The 26,987-nt window shown below is 40.7% G+C and overlaps 1 protein-coding gene across 2 annotated transcripts in view; it reads left to right on the plus strand.

Annotated features, from left to right (window-relative positions):
* LOC139205535 (focal adhesion kinase 1-like) overlaps positions 1 to 25,509 on the plus strand; it is a 60,289-nt gene extending 34,780 nt beyond the window's left edge. For both annotated transcript variants that reach the window (XM_070835782.1, XM_070835783.1), the window contains 11 exons: positions 6,295 to 6,406; positions 12,108 to 12,185; positions 12,307 to 12,495; positions 13,136 to 13,261; positions 16,201 to 16,263; positions 18,425 to 18,464; positions 19,338 to 19,441; positions 21,798 to 21,953; positions 22,535 to 22,615; positions 22,788 to 22,873; positions 23,305 to 25,509. In XM_070835782.1, coding sequence (XP_070691883.1) covers positions 6,295 to 6,406; positions 12,108 to 12,185; positions 12,307 to 12,495; positions 13,136 to 13,261; positions 16,201 to 16,263; positions 18,425 to 18,464; positions 19,338 to 19,441; positions 21,798 to 21,953; positions 22,535 to 22,615; positions 22,788 to 22,873; positions 23,305 to 23,431 — 1,162 coding nt within the window. In that variant the 3' untranslated portion in view covers positions 23,432 to 25,509. The remainder of the gene's footprint in view (positions 1 to 6,294; positions 6,407 to 12,107; positions 12,186 to 12,306; positions 12,496 to 13,135; positions 13,262 to 16,200; positions 16,264 to 18,424; positions 18,465 to 19,337; positions 19,442 to 21,797; positions 21,954 to 22,534; positions 22,616 to 22,787; positions 22,874 to 23,304) is intronic.
* The last annotated feature ends 1,478 nt before the right edge of the window (positions 25,510 to 26,987 follow it).

A 26,987-nucleotide genomic window follows, 5' to 3' on the forward strand; every position in this document is an offset into this window, starting at 1 on the left:
CACTGTCTTGTTACAAGCTTTGCCCGGAGACAGATTTGCAAAGAGAGAGACCTTATCTATCAGGAGACAATATCCCGGGCATGTTGTGATCAGATAAGGCAGAGCCAGACAACACCGTACGCAAATGAAAAATTCCCAGAGTAAGCTCCAGAGTAAATCATCATTGTGATATTCCCCTTTAAATGGGAACGGTTCAGCCTATTCATGCGTCATATATGTTTGTCATACAAGTAATTGAGCAAGACAATTAAGCATTTGTTAAATGTTTTATTAAAGGTAGAGTAACAAAAAAAATTCCAAAGAACATTGCAGCACGATGTCCATAAGACAGAAGATTGTATCACTAAGAAAGTAAAGAAAGAGATTGACTCCATGAACCTGACATGTTTGATTTTTGCCTACTAGTTTAGGATTACAGTATGTGATTATAATTAATGCTAATCATAGTATGCTAACAGCCAAAATGACATCACCAGGTCTCAGATCATAATTTTCTCCCATTCACAAAGCACAAGTTAGATTTAATGAAATCTGAGGTGGGTTCATGTGTGATAAGGCTTGATAAGACCATTTACTCTGCTTTGAGCAACAGAATTGGGACTCCTGCTACGATAGAGATACAGTATTAGCTTAAATATAAGACCTTCCTTCTTTAACTCAAGGCTCATTGACTTTCGTCCTTGTGCTATACAGTAGGGATAAGGAAGGGGTACTGTAGGTGAAGAGTTTTTCCCAGCAACCATGACTCAACAATTCATTGTCATTGGACACGAACAGACTTGTAGTTTTTTGGAAGTGATGTTTCAGCATCACCTCTGATGGTAAGACTGATCGTAATAACAGAAGCAGAGTATGAGTTTTGCGTGGCTGAAACCGCTGATGAAACCTATTTGTAACACAAGTTTTACATGGATTTCACATAAGTGATGTCAGTGTCAAAACCTCAGGTGAGACACTGGTACAGTACTGCAACTTGTTGTGGTCTCGCACCAGATTCCACTGAAAAAAACAAATTTTACCTGGCAGAACATGGGAGTTGCTCATCTACCACTGCCTTGATTAGTTAGTTTGTTTGTGTTATTGTGCATCTTGTGTTTTCTAATGACTAGTTTGGATCCAAACTAACAGGTTACTTCTGCGATCCAGGCAGTGTTCGTGAAAAGTGATTTTTTTTTCGGACATGGCTAAAATACGCTTTTCTGCTGCCCCTCATCTGCAGCTATACTTTGCTTAACTTCTGTCTCAAGGACAGGCTTCTGAAAACTGGGGGCATGCTGACGTCACTGTAGGTGATAAACTCACTATGGACGAGTACCTCATAGATAGATAGATAGATAGATAGATAGATAGATAGAAGTACTGTATTGATCCCCGGGTGGAAATTCTGGTGCTACAATAGCATAGAAGGTTAAGTGACTACCACCATGAATACAAACAAATAAATAAGCAAAAATAAAAAGATATATAAAAAATAAAAGAAATAAAAAATATAAACCCCTTTCAAATTATCCAAACTATCCATTTCCATGCTGGTCACAGCAGATTCCTCAGGTAGGGTGTTTCTCCGTTTGTTAATATTATTATCATCTACATGTCATAACTTTTAATTTAATTTAGAATTAATTCGATTAGTGAAATTTGCAGCGTCAGTCAGTCATGACAAACCACTTGCTGCATATGAGTGAGTTCAGTTGCTTCAAAAGATCAGAACAATATTTAGTAACTCACACAATGAAGAGTTGAACTATAAGAACATTTACACAGTTATCAGTTTTCATCACATTGTCGATGTTGAGGCTTGAAACATTTTGTACTCTCAAACAAAAAAGTCACACAGCAAGATGCCATCATTGTTTCCTCTAACATGCACATTCTCTCTCTGTCGTGCTCTCTTTCTCCCTCACACACACACACACACACAGAAACAGGAAAATAAGAGCGCATATTTAACTCCTGTGGCTTTATGAGTTTGCTTAAAACCAGCATGACTCACACCTTAAATTCCACCATGATTACACTTCTAATCTTCTCCATGTCAGCTTTCCTCTCTTTCCCCCCTTTTCTACCCCTCTTAGACACTCTTTTCCTCCTCTTTTTTCAATCCTCTCTTCATGACCTCTTTCACCTTTTCACTTGGTTTTCCTGATCTCACTTTCTTAGTTTGGCTCCAGACGAGCACTGGCCTTCACATCTTGGAGGTCCGCGCATTAGTCTGACACATGTACAGTATGTTTGTGGTTGTATGTTTTAATGGGCTGAAAACCCAGTTTGGAAAAGTGCATGTGAACTGCATTTGAGTGCTAATCTGACACAATTAAGAGCATTTATTTTAATTGGCAGGAAGAAATAGTGAGGACCCTTCAATGTGCCTCATCCAGTGTCTTGGAAACCAAGTCAATATTGACCATGTTAGCTGTGGTCACTGGCTATTATTAGGGGAAAGTCACGCCATATAAGGTTATACAATTTGGTTTACTTTCAGTCTGGCTGGCTTTTATATCATAATATCAATTATAGGTCTCTCCTGCCAAATATGCAGCTCTCAGCTACTACTACAGTTTTCCTAGACGGTGGACCAACATGTGTGTGCGTGTGCGTGCGCGTGTGTGTGTGTGTGTTTACACAATGGGCAGCTGCCAGGAGCTACAGCTTGAGAGAGAGAGAGAGAGAGAAAGAGAGAGAGAGAGAGAGAGAGAGAGAGAGAGAGAGAAATTCGAGCAGCACTGTTCTCTCCTGGTTAAAGCTAGCAGACCAAGGCTCTTAATACTCAGATCATATCCTGATAGTGAAGTCTGAGTGCGGTGAAGTAGTCCGGAGGGGTTTTGTTTCAGTCATTCTGCTAGGAGTAGTTGGTTTTATCCTTTTTAGCGTTGCTGGGATCTTTTACAGTTATTCCTGTTGACCTTCTCTAGCGTATCAGTGCTGAGCGCTGGTGGCCCATCATCATCTCAGTGGTTACGTGATTGTCCCAGAAGAGGTTAAGCGGATATAGGCCGCTGCTATTGGATTGGCCTGTTCTTAAGGTAAAGCATTGTCTCTTCATGTTTTCTAAATGTTGTAGTGCCAGGCCTATGATGGAGTGAATAGTTTATTCTCCTTTTACTTCACCTCCGTTTAACTGTACAACTGTGCTGCATTCAGTGGTTGCTACAGTACCTGTGGGTTCAACCCAAAGCTGTTTTGGAGCAGCCATTTTGTATACCCCTTAAACATAATTCATAGTTTGTGGTTTTCTGTCCTCTTCAAATTCTTTGGAAGAAATTTGTTTCTTTGCATGTCCTTATTGGCTGTTCGTCCTGTGACTACTGGCTGCAAAGAGAACTCTTTTGTAAAGCCTTTGCAATAAAAGTGATGGTGAACAAGAGGGAAACCTTCATCCTTTAACAAAGATGTTCGAGATCTGCATTGTAGCAGAGAACTGCCTGTTCTGAGCTGGATGGACATTAATGTCTTGCTCAAGAGCACTTCAGCAGAGAAGATGCTGAGATACTTGCTGCCATTAGTTTCAGCCCGATTTGCCACACTGCTGCTCGTTGTTTTGTATTGTTGAGATAGAAAGATAAACTCTTTTGTTTAAACACTTTTGTTTCAGCTATTGAGTCATTATTTCATGAATGCGGAGGAGTTGTTTTTTGTACATCCTCTTTGAATCAAACTAGTGGACAATGTTTCTACATGTTGAGCTTGTTAAGAGATGACTTTCAGGTTTTTTTGAGCAGTTTGTTTTTGGCCTTTTTGGTCGTCGTCCCCCACATTATGAAACCAGAGGAATCAGAAAATGGACTAGGAATCATCTTGCATTGATCTATCTAGTGGTCAGATTTTGATTTAGCTGTTGTGGTATTTTGCTTATTTTAAAATTCAAACTTGCCTTTGTGTCAGCTCTAACGTAGACGTAAGAGAAAGATGTAACGCCCTGGGGTGTCCAGTTTACATCTCTGTGCACTTGACCCCAGATACCTAAAGCATGCTGCTCAGTTTCCATCAGTAGCAGTTGTACTGGGCTGCTCTCAGGTGAGAAATGCATGAGTGTGAAGCAGGGCGTTGCTGAAAAGATTGTGCAGTCAGCCCAGCCTGAGTAAATAAACTAAACAGGCCTTGTTATTCCAGGTGGTGGTGTGGTATAGGTGGGGGAGGAGACCATAAGTGTTGGTGTTGCCAGGTGCTGATATTAATGTCATCACACTTATTTATACATGACATCATTTACTGTGAAACTGTGAGGCGAGGTTGGCAGATTTATCCATGACTGGCTGCATGTGGATCAATTTCTGATGACTTGGCTTGTTAAATAGACATTAAATAAAAAGACCGGGGACACAATACAGTTTAAAACAGAAAAAAAGACATTAACTCACAGTTGGAGACCATTTTTGCTATTTGACAAAAAATTTAAAAAAAAACAGTGTTTGATGTAATGATGATGTCATCATGTGTTCATCACATGGGATCCTGCAGAAACACACCTACAGGATTTGTCTCATAGTCTGATCATGATGCAGAATTTGTGCACAAAAAAAATGAAAAGAAAGAAAATTAAAACGCTAAATAATAAATAAATTAATGAATATAATAATGAAATAATGAATAAATTAAACTTTTGAGCTGACATCCATACAAATATAACCTTTATTCTTTTAGTGTGTAAAATAATTTATTAGATCTATTAGTGTACAGTGTTCATTTGGAAAATTTATATTGATATAGACATAAAGCACACACTAACTCTAAAACCGGTCAATGACTTGACTTGAACATACTAAAGTTAATTGTGATATAGAAAATACAAAAACTTAACCAAAACAACTAAATTTCTTTTCATACGAAGTCAAAAGCACATCAGTTAAAAATATTTAAATTAATTCGCTTTTAAAACCAATCTAATTCATATTACGGCATTTCTTAAATTAACAATTAGTATTATGGGAATAAAAGAAATTGAAAGATGACATTATGGTATTCAAATAGATATATCCAAAACTGGCACAAAAAAAAAAAAAGATTATCTTTATATTCAAGCCAGTGTTCAGTGTGCTGGATCAGTTTTTACGGTTTATTTTAGTGGTTATTTCAGCAAGAGTGTTTTTGTATAAATCTGTGATAATGAGTGTTGTGATGGAAAAGGAGGACGAGACCTGACAGGAGAATGACTTCGACAGGTGCAAACACACACACACACACACACACACGGCAGGAGACAACAGAACAGGAGGGTGATGATGTTACTAGAAATAGCTCTTACCCTTGCTGAGGACAGACGAGCAGAGTGACTGTGTGAGTGTGTGGAGAGCATTATGTTTCAGATTGTTGGACCACTGGGTTCGCAGTTTTGTTCAGCCATCAACTGTTGAGCAGCAGCTCCTTCCTCTGGGAATCTGGTTTGGTCTGGTGGTGCTTTTCCCAGGGAACAGGTCAGTGAGGATAATTTTAGCAAGTACATTCAGCGTGGTATGTTGGGCTACATTAGACCTAAAAATGTTGGGTTTGAGGCATGGGACGCTGCTTAGCCTCTAAGTGACTACATTTGTTGTTAAGCAATATTACCCAAAGATTTATTGCTTTGTTTTGACTGACACAGAATAGAATAGATAGAATATTTAGTCTTTTTTGAAGACATAATAATGACTGGCTTGAGTTGTTTTTATTATTGTATTACTGTATTTGCTCACTGGATATTATTGGGGGTTACTTGTACATTCTGGGATGAACTATAATGGTAGTCAGAGGCTGAGCAGAAAGACATTTCATAACAAAATGGAATTTGTTTTTCTTCTGACTACAGTAGTTTGTGTTTTGACGCTCTGCACAAACAGTGGGAGGAATGCTCTGTGTGCATGAGTGTGTGCGAGTGTCACACAATAATGAAGCTCAACTGTGTGTGTGTGTGTGTGTGCTTATGGGATTGTCTTGAGTTTTCTGATTTCCAGCAGGAGGTAGAAAACCACTTAAGCTAATAGTTTACTTTCAAAATAAACTTTTCTTTTGAGGAAAATCCTGTTCTTTTTAATGTGAGTATGCACGTGTGGAATCGTGAGTTTGTATGAATTTGTATAATAAAAACTTGACTTTAAAGTGTTTCATTCCATACTTTTGTACAAGGGATATAGGCAAAGATATCATTAGAATATGAGATATTTTGTGTTACCCTGTCTATTTTTTTTTTTTTTTTTTTATCATCTACAGCCTTTCCCTCTTTCCAGTGCTGGATTAAATGAGGGGAAAGTTCAGCAGAAACAAATAAACACACCAGTGCCCATTTTGTGTTGCATCATTTTGTTTTGTCCTTGTTTACAGCACTATATTAGAAGAGGAGAAGCTCCAGCAGAAGGAGAGGAACAGGATGGAGATGAGGAGACAGGTCACTGTTTCGTGGGACTCTGGAGGGTCTGATGAAGCACCACCAAAAGTAAGGCGCTACAGCACCATGTGTGTCAGTTTGTGTATGTTTGTATGAGAGCAACAGGTGTCGTACTACAGAGTATCTGTTGTGTTTGTGTTGGTGGCAGTGAGACACCCTGATCATTGCAAGTCCCATGCACTCTTCCGTTTTTATAACCTTTCATGTGGAGTTAGTGATACATTTTCTGTTGTCTAATGTTGCTGCATCAACATTAATATTAACACATTAAAATGATTCAACTAGTAACTCATTTGATTCAGTGTTTCTTCTTTTTGTACAAGTTTGATTATATAAGGTGTCTGCAGGATCCTGGTGACATGCTCATTTAGATTATTGCTGAAGTCAGAAGGCAAGTGGGGTTTTCTCACAATGATAATTAAGGTGCAGAAAAACAAATGTGAATGCGTTTGAGCTATTGGATCTAGGTTTTTCAAGTCAGTATGAAAATGACCCTGTGTTGGGCAGGTTAAGGCTGGTACTACTGCACAGGAAGTCAGAACAAGGGAGCTGTACTGGCAAGTCCTTGACAATGACCAAACTGTTTTATACAGTAGTTATAGAAAATTAGAAAAAACTGTGTACATATGATTAGAACAGTCACAACATAAACTGCTTCCTTCAAATGCATAAATATGCAACATTTTCTGAATAATTACTTTTTACAAATATGACATGAATTGTTAAATTGTTCTAAATGCCACCCCCACTCCCGCCTCCACCAGTCATCCCACCTCACAGCTTGTTGCCCCAGCTGCTGGCTGCTTCACCCTCACTTACTGCCCCCCATACCCCTGCTGTTAGCATCTGTTGGCTGCTTCTTTTGGTTACAACTAAAGCCATATGTCTCCAACAGCAGCTCATAAGATTGAGAGATTTATTTTTCTTGAGCCTTGATGCTGTTGTTCTTTCTTTAATCTAAATTTGGTTGCTGGTATTAGTGAATGTTACATTTGTTTCAACTCACAACAAAATGAATTGAAGTGTTTTTGTCTGCGGTAAAAGTCTTTTCACTAGCGTTTGCTGTTCTTGCACAGTCACTGTATGGCTACAGTCGTGCATATTTCTGTCCGTGCTTCAGCTCATCCCTGTCTCTCTCATCTGTCTGCTACATGTTTCTGTCTTCTATGATACCTTTTTTATTTCCATTTGTCCCTCCTCTATCTTTGTGTTTCTGTTTGCAGCCCAGCCGCCATCCCTCCCTGCAGCCCACCTTCAGCCTGGATTGTCTATCTGCTCCCTCTCCTCACCACCATTGCCATCCACACCAGCGCTTTGCCTCACAGCTTTCCCTCTGTATTGGAAACCCTCATCCTTCATCTCCCTGCACCTCCTCTCACCTATCCGCTCCTCCACCCTGCTCATCATCTCTGCAATTTCCCCATCAGCTTTCCTCTTCTCTCAAACCTCAGCCTCAATCACCTCCTCCTCAGAACGCTTACTGCAATCGCTCTGTCTCTCAGCCCAACACAAAGTTAAATCCTGAATCCAAAACTCACTTCAGCTCATCCCCAAAGTCTTTCTATTCTTCACCTCAGCCCAGTTCAGACAGCCTGTCCAGTGGCAGCTGCCCCCACAAGACAAATCCCCTTACTAACGGTCACCTGCTCTATTCATCCAAGCCAGAATCAAACAACTCGCACTCCCATCCCTGGCACTTCTCCCCTCCTCTCTCACAATCTAGTCCTTACTTTAACTCTCTGCCCCGCAGCTTGTCAAATGTTTGTCCCCACACCCTCCAAAACATCCAGCCCCAGTCAAACTCTAATCTTAAAACCCTGCTGTTGCCCAGCTTTCACCCTGGCTGCCAAACTAATCCCAGTACCCCACTACAACCTGACCCTGACCCCCAGCACCATCACCCTGCTGTGCAGCCATGTGGGAGGCCCCCGCTGGGCTCTCCCGCCCCCCTCAGTCTTATACACACAGAGGCAGTCATCCCTGTACCTTCTGCCTACCCTCCGTCTCCCACTAACCACCATCCACTGAGTCGATTGCCAAGCCTCACTGTAACTACCCACACACTTTCTCCTATTTCATGCTCTGAAAGGCCCACATCCAGACCCTTGAAGGCAGGTGGTCTACTGTTAAACTGCACTAACAGCTTAAACAAACCTGTCTGTCTTTATCAAAAAAAAGTTGCAACATTCAGGATTGTGGCCACTTTGAAAAATGTCCAGAGGGGTTTAAAAGGAATTTCCAGATTCAAAGATTTGCCAGATATTCCCAGTAAGATCAGTCACTCTTTCACAAAAGCATTATATTGAATTTTGATCCATTGAGCCTGCTGATGATGGATAGATTTCTGCCTCTTTTGCACTTTCATGACTGTTGAACATTAATACTGAAAATGGTGACTCAGATTCAGAGAGAACTCACACTAAAACCTTGTCATTTTTTCTGACTGCATCATATTCATGTTTATTTCCAGGGTCAAACTTCTTCTCTTTCTTACTGGCTCAGAAAACAATGTTGCAACATTTTGTTGATGTTTGGTTTTAATATCATGTAGGACTAAACTCTGCTCTTTGAATCATTGATTAGAATGAGTGTGGTGATTTTTGATACAATGCTTGCCAACACCATTGACTTTAAAGAAGCATGTTTATGCCTCACCTGGTGGTATGTTTCATCTATGTTGGACTTGCTGAATGTCCTCTGTCGTGATTGAATGTAGCTACACAAATGTGTGTTTGGGTCAGGCATTCTGTTGATGTGTCCTTGGATTATTGCACCCTATTTCGAGTCTGTTCAGGATGCCTGTTATAAGTCCTAAACCCATTTGCTAACAGTCGGACTCATCTAACACACGTGGAACTTAAATACAGCATAGCATGGAAAAGCCAGAAGAAAGCAAATATTCATAGAATTGACTGAAAAAGCTTTTACATTTCACTGAAATTTCAAAGTGGAAGGATCTCAAACCAGATGTTAAGCGTGTTTTTACACCAGGTGGGAACCAAAGTCCAGAAACAATGCTGCTATGTAATGCAGCAACTTTTCTGCTCCCAGGCTCCGGGTCTCAGCCACATCCAAGAGGAAAAGATTCAACTCCTGTAACTTAAAGTATAATTCTGAATTCTGTCACATTGATTTATTGATATTACTGAAGCTTGTATGAATGTGTGAAGCCTAGGATTGAGTCAGTTGCTATAAATGCATACAGAGGTAGCTAACAGGTCTGTCTGTACTTAAGCCTGTGTACACAGAGCTGACTCTCTGTCACCTTGGCCCAGCTGTTGGGTGCCTGACAGTAGTAGTACACATGAGCTTGTTGCAGTAGGTGATCCTGTTTTTGGGGTGAAGGTTTCGTCGTCCTGCTGAGCTGTAACATAATCCCCCACATGCATCTTTTTCTGCTAAGAATTATGAGAAAGTGTTTAAAAATTAGTTTTTGTGCTTGAGAATGCACATTTAATGTGAAAATTCGAAATACTCGCGGCACCAGTGAGAAACTGGTGATGTCAACATGATAAAAAATACAGCCTAGCTGTATAAGACAAGACTTGCCTTCAGTCAATGTTGTGTTTGGTCTGTAAGTCAGGTCACAAGTTACATTTTTGTTCAGACATCTGAGACATTCCTGTTACAGAGCTGTTGTTATACAGCACTGTGACCCTTGTGGTTTTAGATGTGTCTGTGTGGGAGGCGATGAATTGTACCCCCGAGTGATATATGAAGTAAAAAGAAAATCTAAAAATGCTGCTCAGCATTTCTCAAATGTTTTATGGAGTTCTGCCATGGCTCTACATGCTAGTAGCATTGGTATGTGTCTCGCAGTAACAGATAAAATTTAAAAAGAATCCTAATTACTTTGTGTACAAAATGTGCCTCCCAGAAACTGTTACACACTATTTTTGAACACTAAATGGAATGAAAAATTAATGTCACATAGATCAAGTTAAATTGATACAATATATTTAATTACTTTGAAAGGTTTGTCAAGCTCCATTATTCTTAATTGTTTTTCTCACTGTGACTTTTCAAGCTCTTGCTAAGGTTTTATCTACTATCTGGCAGACTGAGGTTGTGTCGTTAGTGTAGTTGTAGGTAGTATATTCTACTCGTAGCCGTACATTTTTGACAGATGCAAAGCACCTCATGAAAGGAGGCCGTAGCGACTGTTCGCACATTTATTTTTACCAAGCAGTAGTCTCTCTACAAAGGAGGACCTTAGCTCCTAGGACAGAGCTCTAAAAAGCAGCAACAGCTGTAATGTGAATTGAAACCTGCTAGTGGCACAAATTGCCTCTGCTAATTTTCCTTGTTAGTAGATGGTGCACATGTGCAGGTGTAAACTGTCATTGCTGTTACTTGTTTTGCATGTAAGTGGCGAGCTGTGACTGAAACTCTTGGGACTGCAGCTCTGCAGCTGAATTATATTTATTTATTTAGTCTTTAATTGTTCCATTCAAATATTCATCCGAAAGTCTTCAGATTGTAACACGTTTCTGTCTTATTAACCTCACCTTCCAATGTGTCTGACCCTGTGTTTACCTTTCTATTTTTAAACTGGGTGTTCCTATTGAAACCTACCTCTACGTGGGCTGTGAATCTATTTGAGGCAAATTAAACCTCCCAGATACAATTCTGTCCTTGTTAAGGAACCTCGTGTTCATCCATATGTGAGCATGTTCACAACATACTGTATGTTTCCCTCTCTGTCTGCCTGTCTGAGAGTTTATAAGCTCTTGTCTGTCTTATCTTCAGCCTCCTTGTCTTGTGTGCCTCTCTTTGTCCTCCCTCCCTTCCTACTTCCTTTTTTTCTTTCCTTGTCTTCCTCCCTCCATCCCTCCCCGTCTTTCTTTGCTGTCTGTTTACCTCCCTGTGTGTCTTTGTGTCTGTCTTGCCGTCGGAGGTGTGGTCCAGAGAAAGCTACTGTGAGAGACTGTGGAAGGTAGAGGTTACCACGCTGTTGTGCTAGAAATGAGCTCTGTGTTAGAGAACTTTAAATCATTAAGAAAAATGCCTCCAGTCATTCTAAGATGGGAAACTCTTCATCAACTTTCGACAGCTTCATCCCAACAAATCACCAGAAACCAAGAGAAGAAACATGGCTGTGGGTTCACCAAGCACTTCTGTTTTTAGCTACTGCTGCACAGCAGAGGAACTGAAAACAATACAACAGAGAGGAGTAGCAAACTCACTCAAATCTCTCAAGAAACACTCCCTTTGTTATGCAGATTTAAAATCTTTAACACCACTCTTTTATCTTCCAACCTTTTCAGTGCATCCCGTTTTTTCCAAATTTAAAAACAACAAGAGGTCTTTGGTGAACGTGCAGCCGTAACACTTTCTACACACCTGCATCACATCTAACCAGAGATCCAGCTGGTCGATAGTTCCCGACTGTAACATAGTTCATACTGGTAATCCATGGATGTTGATGTTTGTCTTATAGGGACACTAGTTAGCTCCAGATCAACTAACAGCTTGCTGGACTTGCAGCCCAGTGGGTGTTCCCTGTTTTGATTGACAGCTAACCCAGCCACACAAACAGCTCCTAGGGGTTTGTGTGTTGATTGTCTGAATGAACTGGTGTCCAGTCTTCTAACGTTCAGTTTGGGGGGGGGGGGGAGAATAACCACCATTGTAACTTTATTTTTATCTCTCCTGCTCTCCTCTTTTGTCTTTCTGTTGCTCACCCACTTTTCCTCTCCTCGCCTCCGTCCCACCCTCTTTCCATCAATCTACCTCTCTCTGTCTGTAGCCGAGTAGACCAGGTTATCCCAGTCCTCGCTCGAGTGAAGGTTTTTACCCCAGTTCCCAACATCCTGGACACTATCAGGTATGAACATTTTGAAACTATTTAAGAGAAATTAAAAATATGAAAAATAGAAATGGGTACTAATCAAAAGAGAGCTGGTAACAGTGTGTCTTTTCTCTCCTCTCCTCCCTCCCTGGCTCAGATGGCAGGATACCCCGGCCCTCACACCCTCCCCTCAGTGCCCAGCGCCCTGTACCCGCCACAGGCTGCCATGATGGAGACACACCATGCGCACACACACCCCCGCCACCACGTCCACACACACTCGCACGTACAGCACCTTCCCCAGCCACATGGGCATGAAATGGCACTATGGGGTGCTGTGATGGAGGTAGGAGGGCAATTTTACACACAAACACACACAACACACACATTTAGGGGAGTCATGACAGGATCAAAGCAGTGCTGTCAGTATGTTAGGGACAGAGGAGGTCACTTATCCAGCTTGTACTCAGTCACACTCACAGTTTTTCTAAATAATAAAAGTCTTTTTTTTTTAAAGTGTATGTCATTGTTAAGAGTTTACTGTCTCTAAACATTGAATCTGCAAGTCCAGCTTTGATTGGTTAAAAATTACCGTGATTTTTTTATTTTCTGGAAATAAATAATGCTGGTTGGGACCATTAGATAACGCTGTCAGGCAAATAATGCACCTCTCACTGGTGGGCAGATTTTAAGAGATGAACCACTTTCTTATCATCCAAATACTAAAATGGAACAAATCATCGGCCCACTGACGGCCATTATTTTTAGTGTGTGTGTCCATCATCTCAGTTCAGTTTCTCATCAGTCTGGCGTACGTGTCTGTGTGTCTATATGTCCTGTGTGTGTGTGTGTGTGCGTGCATGTTTCTCTTCATCTGTGACTCTGTGCGTGTGTCCCTGTGTTGGTGTGCATGTCTACTGCTATGCTGGTCTTTTGTTGCATGCTTGTGTGTGTCTGTGTGTGTGTGTGTGTGTGTGTGTGTGTAGGACAGGGCAGTAGACATGCAGCAGTGTGTAGGCCAGCAGTGCCTGTTAATGGAGGAACAGCTGATGATACAACAACAGCAGATGGAGGAGGACCAGAGGTGGCTGGAGCAGGAGGAAAGGCTGCTGGTAACACACACAGCGCACACATTGGAAAAAACACTCACAGACACACAATAGTAAGGACTTAACAATACAGGCTGACATATTTCTGTAACTTAAATATAAGACCATTTGGATTATTTTCCTTAAATGTCACACCAATGCCATTCATACTTACTTTGGAGTCTTTATTATGCAATCAAAAATATGTTTTAGAGCAAAAACATTGACACTGCAATCAAATGATGTACTTCACAATCCAAAAAGTTTTGGTTGCTGTTGTGCTGAATCTCATGGGTTGGAGCTCTGCTGAAAGATAAGGAGGTTCAGCTCAACAATAAGCAACATTTTTGTTTTTTTTGAAGAAAACTTTTAGAATAGCATGTATATATTTTTAATCACAAATGTGCAATAAAACGTTTTTTGATTGCAGTGTCAGTCGTTTTCTCTCTCAAATCTGTTTTGTGGTTGCAGTGTGGAAAGTTTGTCTCTCATACCTGTTTGGTTTGATTACATAATAAAGACACAAAAGTCACCTCAGACATCCTCAAATTAGTCTCAACATTACAAACCAATAAAGTGTGTACCAACATATTTGCAGAACCAGGAGGATCTCACTGCAGAAAAGTACAATATAGAGGAATGGCTACATTTTTAAGTCCAGTTTTTGTGTGATGATGTGCCTGGTACAGTGTGTTATTGTTATCTGTATTGCAAAGCTATCCTGCTTTCAGCAGCTCCCATCTTTGACTTGTCAGTTTTGTTGTTGTGGTATTTTTTTTTTAAGTTCTGTGATGCATGATGTTGTGTTTTTGTGAATTTGGGAATGGACTCTCTTAAATTCTTCACATCACCATCAAGGCCGTTTACCAATGAATGTGAACTTCAGTTGTTATTAGGATCAGAATTACGATCAATACCGATATTGATTTGATCAAAATGCTGTTGAATGTTGTGAGCTTTAATACTTACTGTGCTTAAAATTTCTCCTAAATTGGAGTTGTTGAATTATTGAGCTTTAGCAACTCAATAAAGAAATGTTACGCTGCCACTGAAACAAAAATGATTTGTGTGAATTTCAACATAATTGTCCTGAGCCATGGATGGTTGTTCTCTGGAGACTATTTAACATAGTATATTCTGAATACGTCCATATGTGAAGGAAAATGCATTTCTGTTGCTCAGTCACTGATTTTATGGAGTAAAATTTCAATACCCTACTTAACAAAAAATGTATTTTCTATAAAGAAGCTTTTCTCTTCTGCTTACGTTAGCGGTGGAGTGCCAAGTGGTTGTGAGTTATTCAACAGAAAATTCATTATGACGGACTTACTGCTCCAATAAGACTCACACACACACAAAGATAAATGAGCACAGTGGTCATTTCTGTCTGATGGTGTCTGTTGGTGTGAAAAAGGTTGTTTCTGATAGAGAGACCTTCTGACATAAAGACGGGGGAGAGACAGTGGGAGGAACGTTTCATTGCAGGATGCATATTTCTTTGAATGCTGATGAAGGAGCTGTGTGGGGTTTTTGCTCGTGTGTGTGTGAGAAAGAGAGAGTTTGTAGGCAGGTGTGGCCTGTTGGAATTCCAGCCTAATGATAGGCTTAGAGAATCTGACAGCACAGTCAACAGTCTGTCTTTGACCCCCAACCACTAACTGACAGCTCACAAGATTACTGAAAAGTGTGTGTGTGAGTGTGTGCTGGAGGTGGGCTGGTTTCTATAACACTGTCACTTCAGGGAGGGGCGAAGGGGGGAGGAGAAAGAAGGGTAGACATGCTCACACACTTGATGGCTTCTTGGCAGCATGCTCCATCCCTCCTCCCTCCTCCTCCTCCTCCTCCTTCCCTCTCTCCGTGCGTCAGAGTCAGATATATGTGTGCTGGAGGCAGGAAGCTGGAGTTGAATCTGAATTCTCGTCTTGATGAAACTGCTGGCACAGCCGAGGATACAGGCTAGAAGGCGGGGAGGCAGACAGACAGGAAAACACTGTGATAGATGCAGACAGGGCGACAGAGAGAAATACAATAAGATCAGAACCAGATAACAACACAGACACAACACCTCAAAGAAGTGGGACACAGACGATTCATCAGACGACTTTGATGAACTCAACGGCAATGCTGGTCTTCAAGTCCTGTCTTGGAAAGCTGGTAGGCGAGGACGGGTGTGAGAGCAGCTTGTGGGTCTGTTTTGCCTAGTTGTACGTGCAGAGCTGTTTGTGTGTGGTATTATTTGGCTGCGTTTGCAGTTGGCAGCGCAATTTAGGGGTTAAATGTCCATCTGAAAAGTTATGCTTGAGTTGGAAAAAGTTTGTTATTGTATGCACTTTGGGATCCTGCAGCTTTGTACAGCGTGTTTTTGATTTTAAGTCTTGTAAGTAGAGACCGATTGGATGCATAAGTTTTCTTTAGTGTGAGCTTCACCACTGTGATTCACTCATTCTTTTTCTCATGTTTTAAGATTTAAGATTAACCCTGGATTTGGAGTTAGTCCATTCACTTTCACCCTCATAAGATCAAGCATAAACTCATTTCCTAATTAGAGGGCGCTCATTGCCATGTATCTCCAAAATGGCTGTGTGTAGCACTTATACATCAAGATAAAAGATGTTCATTTAAATCTGAAAATCTTCAGCAAATCGACTCGTGTCTGAGTTTGCTCCACATAATGCACCAGTCAGACAACAGTATGGGATGTAGAGCTGATGGCATGCCATAAAAGGGTATTTGTCTCAGAAATCAGAATTCAGTACTGCTTGTAAAGTCACAGACAGAAAAGCAATGCTAAGTAACTAGTAACTTTTCATTGGAGAAACAATCACAATCACTTTGCTTAACTGTCAATACAGAGCTTTTAATCTGCCTCTGTGAATCTCTGATTGGCACTAAATTGAAGCCCTGAACTTAAATACAGCTGATGTGTGGAGACATCATACGTTTGCTTATCTGTGTGTGTTTAGAAACCAGACTCTAGAAGTTCTAGAGGGAGTTTGGACAGAGAAGAAGGTGGACTCCAACCACCGGTAAGTCATTTTTCTTTTGCTCCATCTCACTATTAGTTGGTGTTATTCATGCACGTGCAGGTTGATTAACAAATTACATCATAAAAGAAAGAGTTGAAGGATTTCACCTGAATAAACTGCACTTCATGTAGCCTCTTTCTAATTTCCACAGCCAAAATCATGACCATTTGCCACTCCCATCACATAAAAAAGGGAAGTTATTTTTCTGAACTGTTTGTGTTTTTAAGAGAGGAGGATGTCTGTTAAAGACAAGCATTGACGGAAGTCTACAGACTGCAACTGGCTGCAGTGTGTGTTTGTTATGATTAGAGCTGCTGGGATCGATCCAGGGACAGGAAGTGACCCGTTGGGGATGGGTTCACCAATGAGGGGTCGACGGATTCCCACAACATCACCGGTTATTAATAGAAAACTTCTCCCAGAAAACAAGCAGCCATCTTTGTTCTTCTCTCAGTTTCAGTGTTGTATCTCAGCATGCTGGAAGTCTGTAGTTCAGCGCTCTCTGATCAAGTCTGTCCATCAGTAATTACACACTTTAGAGTGTCAAAAGCACCATTAAAGGAAAATATGGTGGATTATATGGTGCTCAAAACTTTGTGTCTTACACACTTTTACAGGATGTTGGCAGACAGTTTGTTGCTAACATAAAATGTGATAATATGCCTAAAAAGTGAATGTGGAGCTTAAACAATTAGTTGAATTAAAATTTTAAAGATTTGGCAATTCAGCTATTTTGATTTTTGATTACTTGTTTAAGTAATTTTTCAAGCAAAAATGCCAAATCTTCAGCTTCTGAGATGTGAGGATTAGCTGTTTATGTCATAATGACCTGAATGTCTTTCGGGTTTCGGACTGTTGCCTGACTAAATAAGCAATTTGAAGCTTCAACCTGAGTTTTAGGAGATTTTGACAGACACTGTATCAGCGAATCAGCATATTAATCCCCAATGAAAATAACAATGAGCAGCAGTCGTAGTCGCATGAACATGTAAGTACAATGTCAGTGTTTGTGAAAGAAGACATAATTTCTTGTCTCTCACATTTGTGATCACTTAAGAGAGTTAACCACACCATTTTTTTTTTAATTGAGCCCTGTGGTGTAAATTATTTGCACAGAGACAGATGCACATTTTCACTTAGCGAAACATAATGATGGTTATATGCTGTCGAAACCACTGACATGTTTTCGCACAAGTAGAACTGAAAGGTAAACTTCATCACTTCTCCCTCCTGTAATGTTTTTTATTCTTTCGTAGACCAGCAATGGTCATGTTTTTATTGGAGCCTCTCTGTGATTGAGTTTTTTTCTCCTGAAACTAAACGATGTTGTTGATCAGAGCTTTTGTGTAACCTTATCCCAAAGTTGGAATCTGAAGGGCTTGAACACAGAGTTGTATGTTGGTGTCTGTTATGTTCTCAATGCCAGCAAAAGTAAGTTGTTGTAGCTGTCTGAAGTTGCCAGGGGCCAGATATTTCTGTCTCTGTAATTCATCTCCCTGCTTGTCGTCCTCCTCCCATTGAATGGCTGTGGTTTGTGGTGGGAAAATCTCCCTCTTCTGTGTGAGAGTGTGTGTGTGTAAAATGCTGTAGTGAAGTATTTTTGGGTGTTGGTGGTTGTCAGACCACAACACTCTGATGGCACTGAGGCTTTCGAAGCCCTCTGTACTGTTTTCACACACAGAGAAAAACAAGATTCAGTAATAATACGACAAAGTAAATATTCCTGGCACCACCAGAGAGTTTTGTGGCTTCATTTTATGCTCACAACCATCAAATCATGAAGACGTGCTGCAGGACTTTCTCTGGTTTTGAGAAAGGGTAGCACTGACAAACAAACTTTTTTTTTTTTTTGTCATCCCTGTGTAACCAGATAGAATATTTTTGTTAGCATAAGTAGCGCAGTGTGAGACCACACACCACAGAAAACAGAAACACCTCCTCGACTGGAGACGGCCGTGCGCTCGCTACGTTTTACAAGAACAAATTGAGACTCAGTGTCGTGTGACAAGAAAATGAAATTGGATTCCCTACATTGTTCAGAACCAGCTTGTTGTTTTTGCCTGTGAAGTTCTGATTTCCTGTGAAGCTTCTGATTATGTGTGTGGCCGAGCATTTCCTAACCCAGTGTTTTTTTTTTTTTTTGTTGTGTTTGTTTGTGCAGACAGGAAACCAGCACATATACCAGCCAGTCGGCAAAGCAGGTAATAGACAGGCCCGTAATGTCTGTAATTACAGTCACACAAGCACCATTGTTTTGTTCTCTCTTCTTTCTGTCTCTTAATCTCCCAAAGTATGTAGTTCACACATATACCATTACATAGCTCTGTTTAGCTTTCACTCAGCCTCTGTATACAGAGTCTGTATCTCCCATGACCAGCAGATACAGTGTCCGTCTGTGTGTGTCAGTGTCTTCCTGCAGAGTTTACAGTCTGTTGCCACAATATGACAGATCTGACTGTGAACTCTGCAGCCTGCTCGCAAGCAAACCAACCTCTGTTTATATGGAATCAGACGGCATGTCAAGCTGAATATGTTGTGTGCTCGGAGTGTGAATATACCCAGCAGCCAAGTTCAGAGAAAACAGAGAAACATTCAGCTTAGAATGGTTTTACAGATGGGAGATTTTAAAGGACTGACTTGACTGCTTTTTTTCACTTTGTTTTTATTATTTATTTGTGTTAATTGTCTTCAATGATAAGTTAAGTTAATCATTAAGAAAATTAATTAGTCAATCCACAGAAGATTGACCAGGAACAATTTAGATTTTTTTTTTCAGTCCCATAAATAAGGTTTAAGGTATTAATATGGTTATAAGACTCCCAAATGTGAAGATTTTCTTCTTGTTCTTGTTCTGTATTTAATGTCATTTTTAATTGGATTTATTTGGATTTTGAACTGTTGGTTGGGTGAAACAAGACATTTGAAGATATCGTCATCCCAGAACTTCTGATTATCATTGTTTATATTTATCATGGCTGCTGATGAAAGTAAAAGTACCTTTTGTGCAGAACTTGTATGACACAGAAAACCACTGAGGAGAAATCATTTTCACTTGTATATGTTGTTTCATGCAGAGCATGCAGCTCCCCCAAAGAAACCCCCTCGACCCGGGGCCCAGAGCCAAGTGGGCGGTCTGGCCTGTCTGAATACTGCAGACAGTTACAACGACGGAGTCAAGGTACACACACACACATACACACATACAGTAACTCACCAAACCCAAACAAAAATACTTGCACACAAACATGTATAGAGACATATTGATAAAAAGAACACTCAAGAATGTCCAGAAATAACCAAACACCTATGACAACATTTACCAAACATACAGGTTGCATGTTTTTTTTACTGCTTTGAGCATTAATATTTTCCTTTTATCTTCTTCTTTGGCTGCACCCTCTCTCCCTCCTCTTCCTCCCACACTTTGCCTTACTGCTGATCCCTAGCCCTGGCGGGTAAGCAGCACACTATCTGTGTGTGTTTACTGTGCGTCTTGTCTGCTAGTTGATCACATCTAGATTCATTTTGTCCCTTTTTCCATCAGTTCTTTGATTTCTCTGTCCAACAAATCAAATATATATAGATAGTTCTAAATATAAACACGTCTTTCATCCTGGAGTTCCTTTAGTTGTGTAGATACCAGTCGGACTTCTCGTCTCTATTGTTGTTTTCCCTCTGAACTAACATCCAAATGTACGGAGCTGTGTCTGTTTTCTTATACTAACTGTTTTTAACCTATTTATCACACTGGAGATTCTTCAGAAATATTTCACCTGAATTACACTAGAAATATTTTGAATAAAATATCCCTAGTTGCTCTTTGTATTGACATTTGACTTCCTTTAAGCTTTTCCCACAGTCTGCCCACAGTAGAGTTAGACACAAGTTCAGAGTTCTAGTGTTTTTAGGGTAGGGATGATTGAGGGGGGATACAAATACACTACTCACAAAAAGTTAGGGATATTCGGCTTTCAGGTGAAATTTCAGGATGAACCTAAAATGCATTCTAACCTTTCCAGGTGAACTTAATGTGACCTTCTCTAAACCTTTGAATGCACATGTCCAACTGTTCAGTGTTTCAGTACTTTTTGCACAAGTTGCTGTTCTCTAACAAGAAGCTTAACAGCAAAATTCACAACAGGTTTGATCCATGAATCGACCAATACATTTCCTGCTTCAGTTGGAATTGGTATTTAAACAGTCCTCCTCATCGTGCTGTTCACATTCTGACATCATGAGACCAAGACGACACCTAACAATTGATCAGCAGCACCTCGCCATTGCGAGGCTTCAAACAGGAAGTCCTCAGACGGAGGTGTTCACTGAGTTTAGAGGGTCACAGAGTGTCATCAGGAGGTTGTAACAGTGATACAGAGAGACTGGAAGAGTCACAGAAAGGAGAGGAGTGGACGTCCTTTGGCCACATCCCAATTTATTGAGACACTGAACATTTTTTGTTGTGGTATACCCTCCACTGTTGTTAGATTTTCTTTCAATAAATTGTTTAAGATGAATAAAATTACCATTGCATGCTTCTACTTAAATGCCCTACTTTCATGATATAATATCACTGTAGCATTCACTTTTTACATTTTCCATATATTTCACCTGAAAGTCGAATATCCCTAACTTTTTGTGAGTAGTCTATGTAGAAAAACATGTGATTAGGTACACAGGATTGCATTTGTAGTGCTGAAGAGGTAATTTAGTAGCAGAGATGGATTTGGAGAAGGCAAGTGAACGTCACAGCTTGAGACTACACAGATAATTGAGGATCAATGGAGATCAGTCAGCCAGATGTGGAGCAGATGAGAGGACAGACAGATGTGGAAGAGACAGCGCAAGTCAAGAAATATACTGTGGGATGAACTAGAAGGTCCGTTTAAGATAAATGAGTTTTTAATGTGTGAGCCCGGCTGTATCGTTTTTTTGGATTAAATTGACGATCAATTCTTACCTGGCACCAGCCCCCCTTCCACCATCTGAGGATAAGGGGTGTAGAAAATGGATGGATTATATGTGGATGTACTAATGTGTTACTGCCATCAAGTGGCCAGAATTGAGAACTACATGTAACAACATTTTGTTGTGTTCTTTTATTCAAAGCATGTCGTAGATCTAAATCACCGACATTCACTCACTCATTAATCTGCTCACTGACGCAGTTTGTTCTTTAGTTTGTTGTAAGGTTGTGGCATTCAGCAGTTGTGGCCTCTCTTCTTCATCTCAAACTATTTAAGAATGATTCATTTTCTGCCGCTGGAGGTGCAGAAGGTCCTTAGTTCAACAGAGACATGACTCATGTATGTCTTTGGGATTTGTTTGTTTGGGAGGGATTTGTTCAGTCAACTATTAACATTTATTGTTAGAGCATCTTGAAGGATTAATTAGAAGGCTTGTGTTTTTCATCAACTGTGTCTCACTTTGTTTTCTGCGCGTCGTTCTCACCTCCGAGTCGCCACACACACACCTGTAGGTCTTTTATTCATTCAGTCCGCCCGTCCCTCATTTCTTCTTGTGCTCTTGCGGTTCAGCTGCAGCCCCAAGAGATAAGTCCACCCCCCACTGCCAATCTGGACCGCTCCAACGACAAGGTGTACGAGAACGTGACAGGATTGGTCAAAGCTGTGATCGAGATGTCTAGCAAGATTCAGCCGGCTCCTCCTGAGGAATACGTTCCCATGGTCAAGGTAACAGAGGCTCTCCGACACATTTATCTCACTCCTGGATAGCTTTTAAATTTATCATTGGGGCTTGTTGAATGTTCCTTTTTTCTCTGTTGAGCCGCAAACCTTGAAGCTTAAAACATCGCAGAGATTAGTGCTCCCCCATTTGTATAGTTTAATGTCCTATTCTTTTTACCACTGTGACGCCCTGTTTTAATTATGTGACACTGTGCAGCTCAGAATTTCCCGCATCCAGATGAACAATTTGTGATTCATATCACATGTTCTTTTGTCCTTTTAACCTCATTAGATATCACTTTTAATTGCGGAGGTTTAGTAATTAAAGTCTCACAGAAATCCTGTTGCTTCACACACTCTAAAATTACAATTAGAATTTAGTTTGATTTAATTTCTCCCCGATGATTGTCTCCATCTGTTATGTAAATTCTAATGTAAATTTGGTATTTTCTGAATATCTTTTATAAACCTTTATGTATATACAACATACAGAAGTCATTTTGAATGCTGTGTAAAATCAGTTCTTAATCTTCTTTCTGTTATGTGCAATTTTGAAACTATTCTGAGTCGTACCCTGTGTGTTTCAGGATGTGGGTCTGGCACTGAGGACGTTATTGGCCACAGTGGATGAGACTCTACCACAACTTCCAGCCAGTACACACAGAGAGGTAATAACACACTCTCACTAACCGTATACTCACATACTCTATTTCGAGCAGCGTGGAATCACTTTCATTTTCTTCCTATTACTGAATGTTACCAAAGGATACGCTAGTATTGGCTGATAGTGGTATTTTATCCCGTCAGATTGATAGTTAATTCTCTGGTTGTCTTCAACAGATCGAGATGGCACAGAAACTTCTGAACTCTGACTTGGCAGAGCTGATTGGGAAAATGAAGTTAGCCCAACAATATGTGATGACCAGGTAGGTTCAAATATATAATAGATAAAGAAAACTGTGATGTCCATGCTTCGTGTTGGAAGACATGGTCAAATTTCCATGTAATAGACACCTGCTTTCTTTTCTTATATTTTATTACTGATTTTCTTATACTGTTTTTATTGATTATTTTCTTAGATGTTGTTGCTGTTGTATTTATTTAGTGAATGCAGTCAATAAAAGAGCTCATTATGAATCACTTTAAGGACACTCATGAAGTCAATCTAAGAAATAATATCTAGTCAATGTCTGGAAAAGTGTCAGAACAGTAACAGACAGAGGAGGGCGCCAAAGTTGGACATTTAAAATTTCTTATAAACATTGGCTTTGATGTTGCACTACTCACCTCACTCATCTGCCCACCAGCCCGTATGAGTAATGTCTGTGTGTGTGTGTGTGTTTTTCCTCTGTCTTAGTCTCCAGCAGGACTACAAGAAGCAGATGCTGACAGCAGCTCACGCTCTTGCAGTTGATGCCAAGAACCTGCTGGATGTCATCGACCAATCACGGCTCAAGATGATGGCCCAGTCCCGCCCACACTAGCCACCCATCAGCTGAGCTGACCAACAGGAGCTGGTCTGGTGTTGTGAGAGACGGCATCACTGTGGTCGTGTTAGCAGTGGAGAACTAAAGACTCCTAAATTTGTGACGTCAATCATGATACGTGAGCGGAGTTGAAGGAGAAAAAATGGCTCTGGTACTTTGACAAAAGTCCGTGAAGAATCATTAGATGTTGAATCCCGTGTAAGCTGAGGCAGTCATGTCATCTGGGATAAAACTCTCCACCACTGTGACTTTCTTAATACAGGAACAGAGCAAAAACACTTCCTGAATCAGGGACTTGGCAGCTTCGTTCTAGTAGGACTGGAATATGATGAGAGGAGGAAGAGCAAAGAGGAGGAGTGATGGATGACTATGGGTCTGAACCTGAGATGAGCCTGATTCCTGGGATCCCGGGTTTCTAAAGTTTAAAAACCTCTGACAGAATCACTATCACAGGAGCAATTGGATGTGGGAAGATTAGTCTTAGTGGAATACAACTGTCATGCAAAGCCATCACAACCTGATCGGACCGCGTTTGACCTGCAACATATCTGCATGACTCTTCACCGAGGGAATGGACTTGGACGTCAGCCAGCAGCCGCGTCAGTACATTTGTTGATATCGTGTGTTTTGACTCCCTGGATGTGAACAACCTCCTCCTCCGCTGAAATACCTCCATTCTTCTGAATGGGCAGATCAAACCAGATGTTTTCTGCTCAGCGTTGGTCATGCGCAGTGCTTCAAGCGGATGCTTCAACAAAGAAATTCATAGCAAAGTCAGTCTCGGTTTGGTTTGTAGAAGCAGCCTCCCGCCCTACATCACTCCTCCCGTTTGTCTCCGACATCCATTCCTGTCTTCCCTCCGTCTCACCAGGTTTTATTTATAGACTCGGAAATTGCAGAGGAGGAGACGGAGGGAGAGACGGGTATTGAAACTGGAGGACAGTCTAGCATCGGTCTACTGCCTGACGAAAGAACACGCTGTTCTCTTCCTTCCTCTCTCTTTCACTCAGTTTTCTTTCTCTTTGTTCTCGCTGTTCCTCTCCTTCCTGAAGTCTTCCTCAGCTCCAAATGTGAAGAATCTGACTCCCCTCTTGCACTCAGTGTAGTCCCTTCTTTTTATCGGCTGGCTCCATGTTTTTTGTGTTGTTTTCAGCAGTCTTCTTCCTTTTTACTGATATTCAATCCCAGCATAGACTCTGATGAGCAAAACATAAAAAAAAAAAAATTGAGGGTTCAGTCTGAGTGACTGGATACTTCCTATTTGTGTAGGAAGAAGAGGAGGACATCATGTCTCAGACTGGTCACTGAGCTTGACTTAAACTATTTATGTGAGGAAGCTGTCTCCTCTCCTTTCTTTCTCCTCACCCACTGTCCCGATGTCGTTCGGTTGTTCCCCACATAAGACTGGTGTCTCACCTTTAACTGTCCCCTCACCCCGCCGGTGTCACAAAGTGATTAACCGGGGACACAAACAAACCTCACAACTGGAACCTTTGTGCTTTGAGTCCCAGTTTCTGTCAGGTGTAACTCTTCAAATATGTCCCCCCTAACAACAGGGAAACAAACACACATGAAATGCGAAGCCACACGACTGGAACTTGTCTCGCAGACACAAAACACCGAGCTGAAAATACAGCAGATCACACGTGTCTTTGTTAATACTGACCCCACACGGAGAACGACATACTGCTATATGAAATATACTGGTGACTGTACTGGTATAGCATGATATACTGGTATGGAGAAGAGCATATTTGCACAGCACCACAAAAATAATCCTAGTTTTTTAACCCTATTTTACCCAGATTGGATTTCCGTGTTTAACCAGCAATTAAACTATCAAAATATCTGGGTTTTATAGGGATAAAAAAAAAATGTAAAAAACAATCTATTTTATCTCCTTGTTGTTGCGTAAATCTGCTCATGTTGGTATATTGTAAGCTATACTGGTGTGTATCACTGGTGAATTGTACAGAACTCGTACTAGTAAACACTGGTTTTTATTTTGTCTTCTGGGCTAAATCAGCCGTCTTGTCAAATAGGAGGAAAAAAACCAATGAAATAAAACAATGACGAAACGGAAATCAGACTGTCCACATTCTTATCCATGATAGAGATTTATTTGGAAGCACTACATTTGTTTTCATACTACATTTACAAATACTAGATTTGTTTGTGTGACTGTTGGCGTGAGGAGGAAGGCTCCCGGCTCTTGTTCATCTTGTATCCCATTTTGAATTTCTTTTGAAAGCGTTCAGGACACAAAATGAAACTTCATTAACATTCTGCAGGGAGTAACTTCTCCTAGCGGGTACTTTCACCTGTGAGCCGCATTAGTTTTGTCTTCTGTTGATTTAAGAAGAGTAACAGATTTGAGATTTGATTTTATATCTGGAGTAGACGTGGAGGGAGAAGAAGGGGACCCTCCCACAAAGTTGAGCAAATAGACAAATATAAAACTGTATATAAAGGCAAGTCATACTGCTTTGTATATTATGATACATTTAGAGCCTCTAAAGTGGTTTTATGTTGTGGACAATCAGATAAACCAAGCAGAGAACAGCATATATTTAGTTAGTTAAGTTAAGATTGTATTCAAGCCCTGAGATTTCAAAGGAAATACAAGTGCTAGAACAGTGCTCAGAAACCTGTGAGTCAAAGCCATAATTTCACAGCATTCACACACAACACCCTCATTTAAAACATAATGTGAATAGACATGATTACACAGCCACAATATGATGCATATTACAGTCTGGTGGGACAGATTCAGAGACGTTCAACACTTCTCTACACAGCAGCAGTCTAACTTAGCTTTTGACAGCACTGACCTCACTGTGACAGCAGGATTAATACACCCACAGTCAAGAGCAGCAGCGCAGAGAGTGTGTGAATGGATTCAGCTCCACTGAAGTTACACAAGTTAAAGGTGCTGCAGCAGTTGACGATGTTTCCGTTTCCCTCTGCGTTGACTGAGGCGGTTGAGGCCGCTCCTGTGCACGTGGCCCTGCTGGAGCACTGCTTCACTATGGCTTTCACAGGGCCTGAACACACACACACACACACACACGCACACAGAGAAACAGCAGGGTATTATCCTATCACACATTTTCCCGCATTTTCACCACAATAAAACAACCAGACCTACATCTAAAAAGGAACTTTATTTTGATACATTAAGATTCATTAAGGCATTTTTAAATTAACACAGGCTCCACAGTACTTTCCTCACCATAGATCTGACACTGTGTTTTCATTGTTACCTAGTATGTCGACAATAGTCATGCACGTGTCCAGCGGCTGCTGACATTCCTGTGTGTTCTTGTTGCATTCTTCATTGGTGGCAGAAGAGCTGCACACGTAGCAATCCAGTACCAGCACTGCAGGCAGCGGGAACGAGGCACAGACAGAGGAAATCAGATAATCAGAAAAATATAAGAATATAGCAAAGCATCAAAGATAGAACATGATTTGGAGACCCGCGTTTTGAAGTAGACAACATATATTACACAAGAGAAATAATATTGAGACATTTTTGGACATTTTAATATTA

Source organism: Pempheris klunzingeri, chromosome 8, assembly GCF_042242105.1.
Source record: "Pempheris klunzingeri isolate RE-2024b chromosome 8, fPemKlu1.hap1, whole genome shotgun sequence".
NCBI lineage: Eukaryota > Metazoa > Chordata > Actinopteri > Acropomatiformes > Pempheridae > Pempheris > Pempheris klunzingeri.